The sequence below is a fragment of the Lepus europaeus genome, chromosome 18 (genome assembly GCF_033115175.1).
Source record: "Lepus europaeus isolate LE1 chromosome 18, mLepTim1.pri, whole genome shotgun sequence".
NCBI classification, from domain to species: Eukaryota; Metazoa; Chordata; class Mammalia; order Lagomorpha; family Leporidae; genus Lepus; species Lepus europaeus.
In genome coordinates, this window is record NC_084844.1 from 1,221,188 (window position 1) to 1,234,313 (window position 13,126).

General features: G+C 71.4%; 1 protein-coding gene across 1 annotated transcript in view; it reads right to left on the bottom strand.

Annotated features, from left to right (window-relative positions):
- Positions 1–11,553: 11,553 nt before the first annotated feature.
- Positions 11,554–13,126, bottom strand: part of BAHCC1 (BAH domain and coiled-coil containing 1) — a 42,966-nt gene continuing 41,393 nt past the window's right edge. The window contains exon 27 of the mRNA XM_062216126.1: positions 11,554–13,113. Within this exon, the coding sequence (XP_062072110.1) occupies positions 12,907–13,113 (207 nt within the window). The 3' untranslated portion in view covers positions 11,554–12,906. The remainder of the gene's footprint in view (positions 13,114–13,126) is intronic.

Genomic DNA, 13,126 nt, shown 5'->3' on the forward strand with positions numbered 1-13,126 from the left:
GGAGGCGCAGAGCCCCGAGGACAGCCGCGCACACGGGGCAAGCAGCAGAGCCGCTGCTGTGGTGCCCAGCGCAGGGGCTGGGGTGGGCACAGGCCTGGGCGGGGGACAGCCGAGGCTCTGCCCGCCTCTCCCGGTCTTGGGGCTCCTGTTCCGCACCAGGGAGCCTTTGGGGGCCCAGCGAAGGGCAGCTCGGCCCCCGCGGCCCTGCAGGGACCGGGCATACGGGGAGAGGCGCTGCCGGCCCTGACCGCCCTCGGGGGCTCCCACGATCCCCGCGGCCTGACCGCCTGCGAGGCCCCTGCGTGGAGCGCCCCGCCCGGCCGCCGCCCGCGCACCACGGCCCCAAGGGGAGGCGGCGGAACCCCGGGGCCTCTCCCATCCGCTACGGCCGCCTCCCGGAGCCACCTGGCGGGGGCGCCCGGGCCCGCGCCGCCCGCCCTCCTTTGTCTGCGGCCAGGGCGACCCCCGCCCGCGGCGGGGGCCCTCCCCTCGCGCGGGCAGGACCCCGCCCGGGCCGTCGGAGGCAGGACGGCGCCCGGGTCTCCAGAGCGGCCGCCGGGTCACGCAGGGCCGGGACGACCAGAGCGCAGCGGGGGCGCCGCCGCCCCTCCGAGGCCGCCGCGGACAGCGGCGGGGCGGGGGCGGCAGGCCGAGTGCGCACGCGCCATCCCCTCGGCGCCCGCCGCGCTCCGACCGCTGATTGGCGCGGGCGGCCGAGCTCTCGGCCAATGGGCGCGCGGCTCCCGGCGCGCGGGCGCGGGCTGAGGCGGCGCGCGGGCTTCGCGCTCCCGCGGCCGTGTGCGGGCGGACCCCGCGGCCTGTCGGCTCCGCGCCCGCCCCGCGCCCTCAGACAAAGGCGGCGGCCGCGCCTGGCGGCACGCTCGAGGCCGTGGCCGGTCGTGAGGGGAGCGCAGGGCACCGGGCGCGACCGCAGCAGCGGGTCTGGCTGGGGCGGGGCAGGGCCTGCGTCCCCGGGGGCGCGGGACGAGCCCGGCCGCTGCTCGGGGCGGTCGGGGCCGCGGGTTCCTCCCGGACGCAGCATCGCCGGCGCCCACCACCCCGGCTCCGGGGCGCCCCGAGCGGCGTCCCTCAAGGGCCACGTTGCCTTTCGGGGCTCCCGGGTAGCCTGCGCTGGCCTGGGAGCTCGGCCCTCACTGGGGGCCTGGACACTGCCGCCGTCCCGGGCGTGGCCGCTGGGGGGCGCCCCTGCACCGTGCCCGCGCGGGCTCCCGGCGGGGCCGCAACAGGGCCGGAGCAGGCGGCCGTCCCCACCCCCACGTGGCGGCGACTTCCCGTCGCTGGCCTGCCGGTGGGCTGGAGCCAGGCCAAGTGACCCCATTCATGCCTTGCGGGGCCGTGTGCTGTGCACGGAGGCAGAGCTGGGTCCGCAGCAGGGGACACCGGGCGGCAGCCGGGAGAGCCAGGGTCGCCTTCCCCCGTCCTCTGCAGCTGGGCCTGGGCAGGGCGGGGCTCCCGGGGGCCACCTCTCCAGCCTGGTGCCGCCCAGGAAGCGGGACCGTCCGGCGAAGCTCCACTGCCCCCTGGCCTGGGGCTCCCGTTCAGGGCTCCGTCCGCCTCCGAGCCCTGCGGGACCCTCGCCTGCCGCGGGCGCTGGCCCAGTAACGGTCCTGGACGCTAAGGGCCGCGCGTGGGCCGGCCGTGCGGTCCCGCCTGACTCAGACCCGCCCGGCCTGTCCTCGGCGGCCTCGCCGGCGCGGTCAGCTGGGTCGCACTATCTTACGCTGGGCCCGCCCCCGGGGGGAGACTTCCGGTCCAGGTGGGTGACCCCGGCCCTGGCTATCGGCCCCGCAATCTGTTTCCTCTTCCTTCTGCCGCCCCTCCGACCTCGCTGGGCAGCCTCACCCCCCCCCCCGTGGGCCCCCAGCTTCCGGAGGCTCCGTGTGAGCAGGGTGGGGAGTGGGAGTTCCGGTCCCCGCCGTGCCTGCCCGCAGCCCGCGGACGCACAGCAGGTGCCCTGCCGGCCGCACTTCCCCCACCCCATCAGCACGGGGCCTGCTCTCCCCAGACAGCAGGGGTGCGTGGAGAGGGGTGTCTGGAGACCCCCGCCCTCTGCTCCCCGCTCCCGGCCACCCCATGGGGCCCGCTCCATGGATTCAGTTGTTGCACAGTGGAAACACGCGCCCCATCCCCAGGGAGCTGCGGGCACCTGCCCAGGCCGGGCTGGGGTCGGCCCAGGGGCGTCTGGTGCCGAGCCGGGGAGCCAGGCTTCGGCCGCCCTTCTACCGTCGCTCCCCGGAGCTGGGTTCCTCCACGGCCCCGCGCGGTCCAGCTGCCGGCCGGGCCTTGGGCTCCGGGGTCTCCTTTCCCCAGCAGCCCTGGCTCGGGCGGTAACCAGGGGAAGCCGGTGGCCCCGAGGCCAGGAGACCCAGACCTGGACCCCGAGCGCCTCCTCTCCTCGCCGGGGCTCCTGGGGCCCCCACTTTGCAGCCCAGAGGGAGGCCAAGGCCGCTGATGCCAGGGGGGAGGGGGAGGGAGGTTAGGGAGGAGGGGGCGCAGGGAGATCTGCAGGCACAGCCGACACCTCGTGCCCCTCGGGGAAGCCCTCAGGTCGCCGCACCCCCAGCCATTTGGTGACGGGGAGGATGCGAGGGCGAGGAGGCCGAGGACACAGAAATGGAAAGGTGCGGCCGCGGGCGGACCAGCGCGGACCCCGGGCGGCCGCGGGGGAGGGGGCGGCGGGCCGGCTGGAAAGAACAAAAGGGAGCCCCGCCTCCCGGGCCGGTCCCGGGCGGCCAATCGGCGCGGCCGCCGGCGCCGGCGCCCTCTGATTGGCTGCGCGGCGGCCAATCGGGCGCCGGGGCCGCGAGCCGGCGTGGGCCCACGTGGGGCGGCGCGCGCGGCCGCCGGCGGGGCTCGGCCGCGCGCCGCTCGCTTCGGGGACCCGACAGCGCCGCTCGTGCGTGCCCGCCGCCCGGGGCCGCGGGACGGGGCGGGAGGCGGGGCAGGCTGCGGCGTGGCGGGGGGCGGCCACGTTCGTGCGCGGATGGAGGCGCCCGCGCTGGGGCCCCGGCCGGGGCCTGCCCGACGGCTCTGAGCGGAGCCTGCAGGGTGGTGGGTGCGCGCGCCTGGCGACCCCGGCCCGGTGTGAGAGCGACCAGGTGGGAGCGCCGTGGATCTGAGGCGAGGGCTGCCGTGCCCAGGGCAGCGGGGGCGACGCGGCAGGCCAGAGCCTGGAGACAGGCCGCCCCCACCGGCCCAGGGCCGAGCGGGCTGGGCCGGCACAGGATGACGGTGCAGCCCCCTGGGGCACGGGCGTGTCCAGCTTCTGTTTTGGGGTGTGAGCACTGGGTGGGTGGGCAGGGGCTAGGCCGAGACCCTCCCTCCTGCAGAGCCACTTCGAACCTCCGCGGGCCCACGGCCCTTCCTGGCGGGCTCCCAGCGGGTGGGCGTGACCCGCCAGCTCTGGTGGACCTGCTGTTCGGCCCCCACAGGGCACTGGGCAGCACCGGGCTCCCTGTTGGCCGCCTGTGGCCTGGGTGGCGGGGGGGGGCGGGCGGAGGATGAGTCTGAGCCAGGGGAGACGAGGGCCTCCCTCGGGGAGTGGGCGCCTCTCCTCAGCTCTGCAGGAGGCCCTGGGGGAGGGGCCGTGGCTTGAGCCGAGGACCCCTGAGAAGCTGGGGCCGGCAGGAGTTCGGGGACAGAGGGCAGAGGGCTGTGCTAGTGCGGAGGCGACGTCACGCAGCCCTGGCGGCTGCCCTGCGGCAGAGACCCCGGCTCAGGGACGATGGTGAGGGGCGGGGGTGGCACCGGGGACCCACAGACTCCGTGCGCAGCCGGGAGTCAGGGCCTGGGAGGCGCCTGCCCGTCTGATCCCCACCTGGCCTGCCGTGGACAGAACGGGACGTATGTGCAACACATGTGGCACGTGTAGCGTGTGGCGTGTGTGACGTGGGTGTGACGTGTGCAGTGTGGTGTCTTGAACTGGGTAACGCCAGGCTCGGTGCACACCTGGAGCCGCTGGCAAGAGCATTTGCTGTGGTGTAGCCGGTAAGGCCACTGTGGCGCCAGTTCAAGCCCCCGCTACTCTGCTTCCCATCCTGCTCCTGCTATGGCCTGGGAAAGCAGTGGAGGACGACCCGAGGCCTTGGGCCCCCGCAGCCCCGGGAGACCCGGAGGAAGCTCCTGGCTCCTGGCTTCAGCCCGGCCCAGCCGTGGCCCAGCGGGTGGAGGGCCTCTGCCTCTGTCTCTGTGTAACTCTGAAATACTCCGTGCTGTAAGTATTTGCGTAGTGGTGGGGGTGGTGGGCTTGGTGGGATGCAGGCTGTGTGGGGACAGGGCTCCGGGGTGGGGGGGCATCAGGGCTGCTCTCGTTCCTCCCTAGGAGGGCAGAGGGTGGAGAGCAGAGCTGCCCGGGGTCAGGGGTCAGCGTGGCACCTGTCAGGGCGAGGCGGCGTGGAGCCCACTGTGCCAGGAGGAGGATGGGGGCTGGGCCGCAGTGACAGTGCCGGTCCTCAGACCCTGCGAACTCCCCGACTCTGAGGTCAGTGGCCTTGGCCGCGTGCAGCGCCACCACCGTGGGAGAGCGACCAGCTGGCCCAGCCCCCAGCCCTGGCACAGACCACGGGCGTGTTGGGCGCCACCTGGGGCCCTGCCCTGCCCGGCTCGGCATCCCTGTGGATGGAGCCACTCCTGGGGGCCGCCAGTCCCTCCCGCCGCCGTATCTGTGGTTTGCTCTCCACCAAGCTCGCCGCGTGGCCGGCCGCGGTGTGGGTGGGCACAGCTTACGCCCCCAGGCTCCCGTCAACAGCGGGTTCTGCTCTGCAGGTGCCTGTCCCGCCCATCAGCTGCACCCACGGCCGCGCGGCTCCTGGGGTCAGCTGTGGTCACTCTGTGCGTGGGCAGGTACGGGAGCTGCCTCTGAATCCCAGCTGCACTCTTTGTCCTCGTCTGAAACCGTGGCCGGAGCGGGGGGCGTGAGGGCGGGCTTACGGGCACCTGTGCCGAGCCCCTTCTGGGCGTGGGGCCGCCGGGGCCGCCGGGCAGGGGCCTGGGCTTCATGGTGGCAGTCCCATCCCGGGGGTGGTGAGCACTTGGGCTGGGGGAAGGCAGGCGGGGCCGGACATCGCTGCCAGGCCGGGCGGCCCTTGCAGGGAGCTGGAGGGTGAGTTCCCTGGGGACGGCCGGTGCCCAGCTGTAACCTGTAAGTGGCGGAGGCCCCGGCCCTCACGACCATCCAGAAAGGAGAGCCGGGCTCGGGCCCACCGCCGGGGGACAGCCGGGGGGGCAGGCCTGCCCAGGAACTGGCCGGAACGTCCTCTCGTGTCGGGGGGGCCACTCCCTTCCCTGACCAGCTCCTTCTGAGAGCCCGGGGCCAGGACCACCACCTCTCGAAGTGGAACACAGCCGTGGCCGCAGACCCCCCCACCGCCCCCTCCCCCGGAGCACAGCAGCCCGGCCAGGATGGGGTGGGGGGCCTGGTGCACAGTGACCACCCCGCTGCCCTTCCCCAGGCCCCAGCCTCTGGGGGCCCTGGGGCGCCGCCCCCATTTCTGGCCTCTGACCTTCACAAGAGGAGGCAGCTTGCAGAAGGCACTGGGCGCCTCGGGGCCCAGCCAGCATGGGGGCCGCTGCTGTGGGTGTGGGGCGGGACCCGGCCACATGCCTCCATCCTTGGGGCCTCTGTGAAGTGGCCAGCAGTCTCCAGTCCCGGTGGCGCCGGCTGCTGGGCACACAGCAGGGCCTGGCCTGGGCTCCCAGAGGTTCCTCTGGTAAAGGGACAGGAGGCCAACTCAAATGCTCTCAGAGAAACGGGGTCCCGGGGCGGGGCTTGGGACACCTGCATCCCACATGCGCGCTGGTTCGAGTCCTGGCTGCTCCACTTCCGATCCCGCTCTGCTGTGGCCTGGGAGGCAGCAGGTGATGGCCCAGGTGCTCGGGCCCCTGCACCCGCGTGGGAGACCTGGGAGAAGCTCCTGGCTCTGGCCTGGCCCAGCCCTGGCTGTTGTGGCCATCGGGGGAGTGACCCAGCGGATGGAAGAGCTCTGCCTCTCTGCCTTTGAGCAGAGGAGATAAAAGTCCATGTTTAAATGAAGAAAAAGGACAAGGAGGCGGCCGGCAGTGCAGCGGGGCCTGTGGCCGTCAGACATGGCAGGGGCCCAGGGCGGGAGGGGCCACGTCCCAACCTGTGTCCCTGCCCCACACCCAGGGCCAGGGGCCGCGCTGTACTGGGCTGTGTGGGTGTGGCCAGGGCACCTGTCGCTGCAGGAGAGTACAGGAGGGCGGGGGGCAGCCACGGGGCCCCACCAGCACACAGTGGCACCTGCGGCAGCCACGGTCACCTTTAAGTCACAACCGGGGTTCCGGCGCGTCCTGCCCGGCGCAGCGCAGCCATCCGGGGTCGGTGAAACTCTGACTCCCTCCCCAGGGGGCTGTGGCAGCGGGGGGGGGGGGGCGCCTTTCCCTGTGTCCCTGCGGGGTCTGACCAGCAGGCCTGGATGCTGCCCGAGTGGCCCTGCAGGGGAGCGAACGAGGAAGCCGGAAGTCCCGCCCCAGCTTTCCTGAGGGGCACTCTGCTGCTGACACCACCCCCAGCCACAGCCTTGTTCCCTGGGGGGGGGGGGTCTAAGCCCCCTGGCTCTGCCCTCCTGGGCTTGCAGGGGTCTCCCGTGAGCGCCTCGGCAGGTCAGGGGGCTGCACTCCCACTGCAGGCCTGACTCCACCCCCACCTGCTCCCTCCTGTTCACTTTGGGGAGGGCAGCCTGGTGGGTCCACGGTGTGGCCCAGCTCAGGTCTAGCACCAGGCAGGGGCAGACCCCTGACCCCGGGATGCCCACGCGAAACTTGAAGTCTTCCCCCAGCTCCTGCCTCCTGGGTGGGGGCTGTGCTGGTCTGTGGGAGCCCCCTTGGCCCGGACACTGACCCCGGCTGTGCGCCGGCATGGAATGAAGTGTCCCCTGGCTGCGGGGCTGGTGGGAGCCCAGAGGGTCCAGACACTCCAGGGCGCCACGCAGGACCCTTGCAGGCCAAGGACGGGGCCCGGGTCAGTAACGCTGGGATGCTAGGTTCTTCCACGGCCACTAATGACCCAGCCTTGGTCAGCGGGGAGCCGGCCCGATGCAGGGAGGGAAGCGTCAGAGCAGGTCCTGGGGTCACCTTCCTCTCTGCCCTGGGAGCCCATGGAGGAAGTCCCATGCCGGCTGGGTAGGGGAGATGGTGGGCATCCCCCGGGGGTCTCCCGCAGCGGGGCCTGTGGGGCACGGCCCACGCCTCCCACCCCCTCCTCCCGTAGCCACTCGCTCTTTCCCAGCCCCTCACGTCCGGCCAGTGGCTGGCCCTGCCCTGCAAAGCGAGCTGTGAGGCCGCAGCTGTCCACTCGGGGCTGCCCGCAACCTGGGCCGCTGGCTCCCTGGTCAGCAGGTGGGCGTGGGGGCTCCTGGGCCTTCGGCCTGGGCAGCGGGTGCACCTGCTTCCCGCTAGGTTCCAGGTTGCCAGACCGAGCAAATAAAATAGGCTGTCAGCAGTTAAAAAATAGGTAACTTTAGTATCCACACATCCCCAACATGGCGGAGATCGCACACTCGGGCACAGCAGCCCTTCCTCGTCTGAGATCTGAAGCAGCCGAGGCGCCCCGCGGCAACTCCACCCCGGGGTCCGGCTTTGGTCACCACCGAAGCCCAGCGCCACGCGAGAACACCGCAGGAATCTCGCGAGAAGGGCCGCGTTCCCCAGTCCCAGGGCTGGGCACTGATTGGCGGCGCTCGACCCACGTGCCGGCTTTAAAGCCAATCACTGTGGTGGGGAGGGGCGGAGGTGCTGCGATTGGCCCGGCCTGGATCATGTGACCAGAGAGTGGCATGGCCGCCCACCGAGGCACGTGCGAGCAGGGCTGGTCACTCCCGGCCGGGTGCCCCGGGCTGCAGAGGCGGCTCTTCCGACGCCCGCGGGGCTCCAGGGGCTCCGGGCCGGGGGCGGCCTTCGAGGCCTGGGGCTGTGGCTGGCAGGGGCCTAGTTTCCTTGCTGCCGGACCAGCCCTCGTCAGTGGCCCCCACCCCGTCCTACTGCGACCCCCCGATGCTGGGGCGTCTGGGAGCCCAGGCCCGAGTCTTCGCCGAGGATCTGAGCGGGCAGCCGAAGGCGCAGTGGTGAAAACGTAATTAGCTGTCAGTGTAGCGGCCCCGCTGCCGGCCACCGCAGCCCGAGCCGTTCCCCTAAGTGAAAACAGATTGCCCTCTGACAGGAGGCGCGATCATAACGTGTTCAAAGGCTCCCAAATGAAAAGACTGGTTTTAACTTTCCCCTCTCGGCAAAGCGAACTGAGAGGAGGCTCTACCCGCCCCACCCCCAGCCTCGGCTCAGTGAGCAGGGGCTGCGGCCTCGGCCGGGCCTGGGGCCCGACGTCCCTGTCACCAGGGACCCCGGTGGAAGAAGCTGCCTACCGCCAGGCGCGCCCTGCGACCCGTGGCCTCAACCAGCCAAGGACCAGCCGAGAGTGCGCCGAGTTCAGCCTGCCGGCGGCGGAGCTTCCCGGGTGAGCAGTGCGGTCCCTGCCCTGGGCCCTCGGCCAGCGCCTGCTCTGTGGGGGCCCGGGCTCGCTGGACACTGGGGTTGCTGTGCCCACCGCCTTCCCTGCCGCTCTGAGCTTCTGGGGGTGGGGGCTGGGTAACCCCGGCGCCAGCGCACAGGTCTTCAGTGTGGACTTGCTGGACGGACCCAGGCCGAGGGGAGACGGGTGGTGTCCGTGCTGGCAGACCGGCGGGAGCGGAGCAGCAGGGTCGTGCCCTGAGCCCTGCTCGGACAGCAAAGGCTTCCGGCCAGAGGCTGGAGGCGTGGACGGGGCCCCGCAGGCGGGACCTGCTGTGTCCTTGCTGAGGGAGACGGGTGGGGGCTGTGGTGGCCTCCCCTCAACTTTCTGTAGATGGGTGTGGTCCGCCTTCCGGTCGGGAGAGAGGTGTCTGCGTGGGCCCTGCACCCGGTGGGGCTGGGAGGGTGCGTGACGAGGGCCCTGTGAGCCGGGGGGCACCTGAGCGTGCTCTGTGCCGTGTGCACCACAGCCCTGGCCCGGCTCCTCCAGCTTCCCAGACACCTCTGCCCAGGCCTCGGGGTCCCGTGGCTCCAGGGCAAACACGGGTGCACTTCAGAACAGGTCCCGGTGCCCACAGCGCCCACCACAGGCTCGAACCTCACGCCAAGCGCATGGGGTGGCTTTGAGGCCGGTCCTGCCCCTCCTGCTGCCCGAGCTGGGCCCCCCCAGGTGTGGGTGGCAACGCCGCGTGGGCCCCGCCCATGCCGGGCGCTCAGATGGAGACCAGCCACAGCCTGAGTCACCGGCCGGGCTTCCTGCAGCCACCAAAGCTGCCGGTGAAGGGGGAGGAAGGGGCAGCCCCGGCGGTTCCACGGCACCCCTGCGGCCCCTTCGGCCCGACGCCTCCCTGGGTGCCTTCTGGGGTGTGGGGGAGGCAGACGAGCACGGAGAGTCGCACTCTGAGCTGCCCGTGTGGGAGCTGGCTCACAGCCTCTGGAGTTGGCCGGCCCGGCCCCCCGGGCCCCCATCAGAGCACTGCCTCCCTGCTCCTGCCAACCTCACCTGTGGGGTCCCAGGCCAGCGCCCCGGTGCTGGGGAGCCTGCCAGGCACCGCTTTGTCAGTGAGCTCCACGTGCAGCCCTCAAGCCCAGGGAAGCGGCGGCCACCTGGGCCCTCAGGTGCTGTGCACCCGGGTTGGGCCGCGCCCGCGGTCTGGGCACGGAGGCGGAGCTGGGGTCACACCTCCCACCTAGGCCGGTGAGGGCATCCAGGCCAGCTGTGGGTCCGGGGAAAGGCACCAACTGGACCTGCCCATGTCCACCCCCTGTTCACTTGCCAAATGCCCACAACAGCCAGGGCTGGGTCCGGCTGGGGCCAGGAACTCCATCTGGGTCTCCTGCGTGGGTGCAGGGGCCCAGGGACTCGGACCCCCTCCGCTACCTTCGCAGGTGCATGAGCAGGGAGCCCGATAGCAAGCAGCACGCTGGGATGCAAACCTGCTCTGATGCGGGCTGCGCGGTGCGGCCCCCGGGGACAGGCCCTGCCCCGGCTCTGCCCACTTCCCCTCTGCATCGGGGACAGGCTGGAGGCCCGGTCACTCAGGCCACCTGGTCCTGGTGCTGCTGTGCCCCGGTCCCTGATGGGGACCAGGCCCCTAGGAGCCGCCGGCTGGCCCGCCTGGGCAGGTGGCCTGACGTGGCCAACGGAAGGTGCAGGTGGCTGGGTGGGCCCGGGGGCTTAGGCGGCTCCTGGGACTTTCATCCAGCCGGTGGTGGCTTTGGGGGTCTCTGGGACCCTGGGGAAGGCGCAGGGCTGCGGTGGGGGGGTGCAGGCAGAGAACACTGGTTCCTGCCGGGGCTGGGCAGGCGGCCCACGGGACCACGGTCCTGGCTTTGCCTACATCTCTTCCTTGGGGCCGCAGGTGGCTGCGGCCTCCCCAGGGGCTCAGCACGGCCTCAGCAGACTGCCCAGGGGTCCCCCATGGGACAGAGCTGGGCCTCTCCCTCTGCCTGGCCTGGTCCCAGCAACCTGTGGGCTCTGGGGACAGTGGGAGCCCCTCACAGGGCAGGGGCTTCTATAGGCCCAGACCACCTTGTCTGAGATGAGGTGGGGGAGGGGCTTGTGGCCTGGCTGTGAATCCCACCCCTGGGCCCGGATGCCCCTGCTGAGCTCCTAGCTTGGGGGGGTGGGAACCCTGAGGTTGGGGCTCACCCACGCCCACTGTGGGCCCCCGCAGCTCTGCCCCAGTGTGCACCTGCCTCCCGGGCTCACCCGCCTGCCCACATTCCTGCCAGTGTGCAGCACCCGCCTTGATCTGGGCCCTCCCACGTCAGGGCCCCTCCCCAGACTGACTGCCTGGCCCTGGGCAAGTCTGTGGCCCCTCGGTGCCGTCAAGGGCACCCCCTTGTCCAGCAAATAGTGCAGGCCCGTGTATCGCCTCCTCCGGGAAGCCCGCCCAGTCTGCCCCAGCCTGCAGCTGGGAACCCTGAGCCCAGGCCCAGTGGCTCCAGCTCTGAGAAGCTGCCCCTGGAGCAGGCAGGAGGTGATGGCTCATCACAAACCCTGGCCCAGGGGCCTCCGGGCCTCAGAGTGTGGCCCTGGCCCTGTTCTGGCCTGGACGGTCCCTAGAAAGGCTCTGAAGTCCCCCAGGCCCACAGCAGGTCCCTGAAGCCAGAAGCCGGGTCCAGTCGGCCTCCCACCCTGAGCCCCAGCCTGGATCTCCCTAGCCCAGGGTGCCCTCCAAACTGGTGGCAGGCTCAGGGCCACCGGCACAGCCCAACCTCAGCCATCATGGGCTGCGCTCAGGGGCCTCCTGCCCAGGGGCTGGGCTGACAGCGGCCACCGGGGTCACCTCCTGCTCCTGCTGGGCCCCACGGAGGAAGTGCTGGGGTGCTGGGAGAAGGCGGGCAGGCTCCCCTCCCTACCCGGGGTCTCCCATCCCAGCCAGGGCCTCGTCCCGGGAGTCTGGGATGCAGCCTCCTGGGGGCGGGGCTGTCTGGGGCGCCCCCTACCCTGAGCCGCTCCTGACCCCACAGCTGGGCCTGGGGAAGGTGCGTCCCTTCCCCCTCGGGACGCCGCCCAGGAGAGGGGCCCTGGCCCTGGGGGTCTCCGGCCGGGGCAGCCCAGATGACGCAGATCCCGGTGGAGGGAGGACCTGACAAGAGTTTACATATTTATCCTTAAGCAAGTTATCAATAAAAAATTTAATACTAAAATGCCTTTACATAGTCTGCTGTTCATAAAACCTGTGTTTTTGTTTGTTTTTAGTGTTTACATTGAAAAAAAATCCAACCCTCCTCTTCGTTACACATTTACACGTCTCGCGGCTGCCGGCTCGGGCAGACGGAGGGCAGAGGCCGGCCCGCACGGAGCGGCAGCCACGAGGCCCGGCCGGCTCCCTCACCCCACGTCCCCCAACGCCACCAGGAATGAATATTGCACTCGTGCCAAGACGGAGACGGGACCCCCACTCGCCCACCGGCCCCTCCTGTGGAGCCGCAGGAATGGGGGGCAGCGGGGAGGGGTGGGAGGGGCTCTGGGTCAGCCTGAACTGGCCTGCGGGCAGGGGCCGGGCGCCCACCTACACCTGCCATTCCCAGGCTGTGTCCACACAGAGCTGGTCCTGGGGCTTACAGGTGGGCCCGGGGGAGGGGTGGGGGGCCCTGCATGTGGGCATGGGGGTCCCCGCCCCCGGCGCAAGCCCACCAAGCTGCCCTCCGTGCCACGGCTCCCAGGGGTGGAGGTGGGGGAAAGAGGAGAGGGCAGGGGCCTCCCGCAGGAGTGACGCTCAAGCCCTCCTGGGGGCTGGGACGGGTCACAAGGGGAGGGGTCTCTTTCCAGGGCCCTGGAAAAAGGGGGCCCAGCATCCTGGAGCCGAGGAAGGGGCTCGGACCCTGGGTCAGGACTGGGGAGGGGCAGGAGCCGGCCGGAGCGGCCCCAGCGACACTTGGAATATTCAGGGGAGAGGGGAGCCTGCGCCGGAGGGATTTGTTCGTCTTTGTCGTAGGAAACAGAGGTAAGATCCTTGTGGCTGGCGGACTCTGCTCTGGCTTCCGGAAGCCTTTGTCTACACGGATGAGCGACTTCCCGCCCACACAGCTGTCCCCGGGGGTGACCCCTGGGGCCCCGCCCCTCCCCCCGCCTGCCGCCCCAGCGGCCGAGAACAGTGCATTTCCAAAGAAAACCCCGGAACAGAACCCCAACACACGTACGCGCACACACACACGCACACGCACACGCACGCACCCTCGTCCCCAGGGCGGGGAAGTCCGTTTCCGCTGTGTCCGTAAAACCCCCCAGAACACGATATTTACAGAGAAATAAATAACACACCTGATCCCTGCTTTTCCAGGCGGGAGCCGGTCCGAGGTACTAGAAATATGGCTTGGATTCTACTCTCCCGAGGACGGCTGGGGCAGGGCGGCTCAGCAGAGGACCGGCACGCCCTCGGCCGTCACCAGGCGGCCGGTGGTGGGGTCGTAGGTGCCCGCCAGGTAGTAGAGGTCCTGGCGGTCCCGGCCGCGCCGGCTGCGGCTCAGCTGCTGGTACTGCTCCCGGCTCACCACCTGGCACTTGTGTGAGATGCTCTGCACGTCGTTCTCGTCCTCGTGCTGCGACTGGTACAGAGCGTGCTGCGGGCGGGGA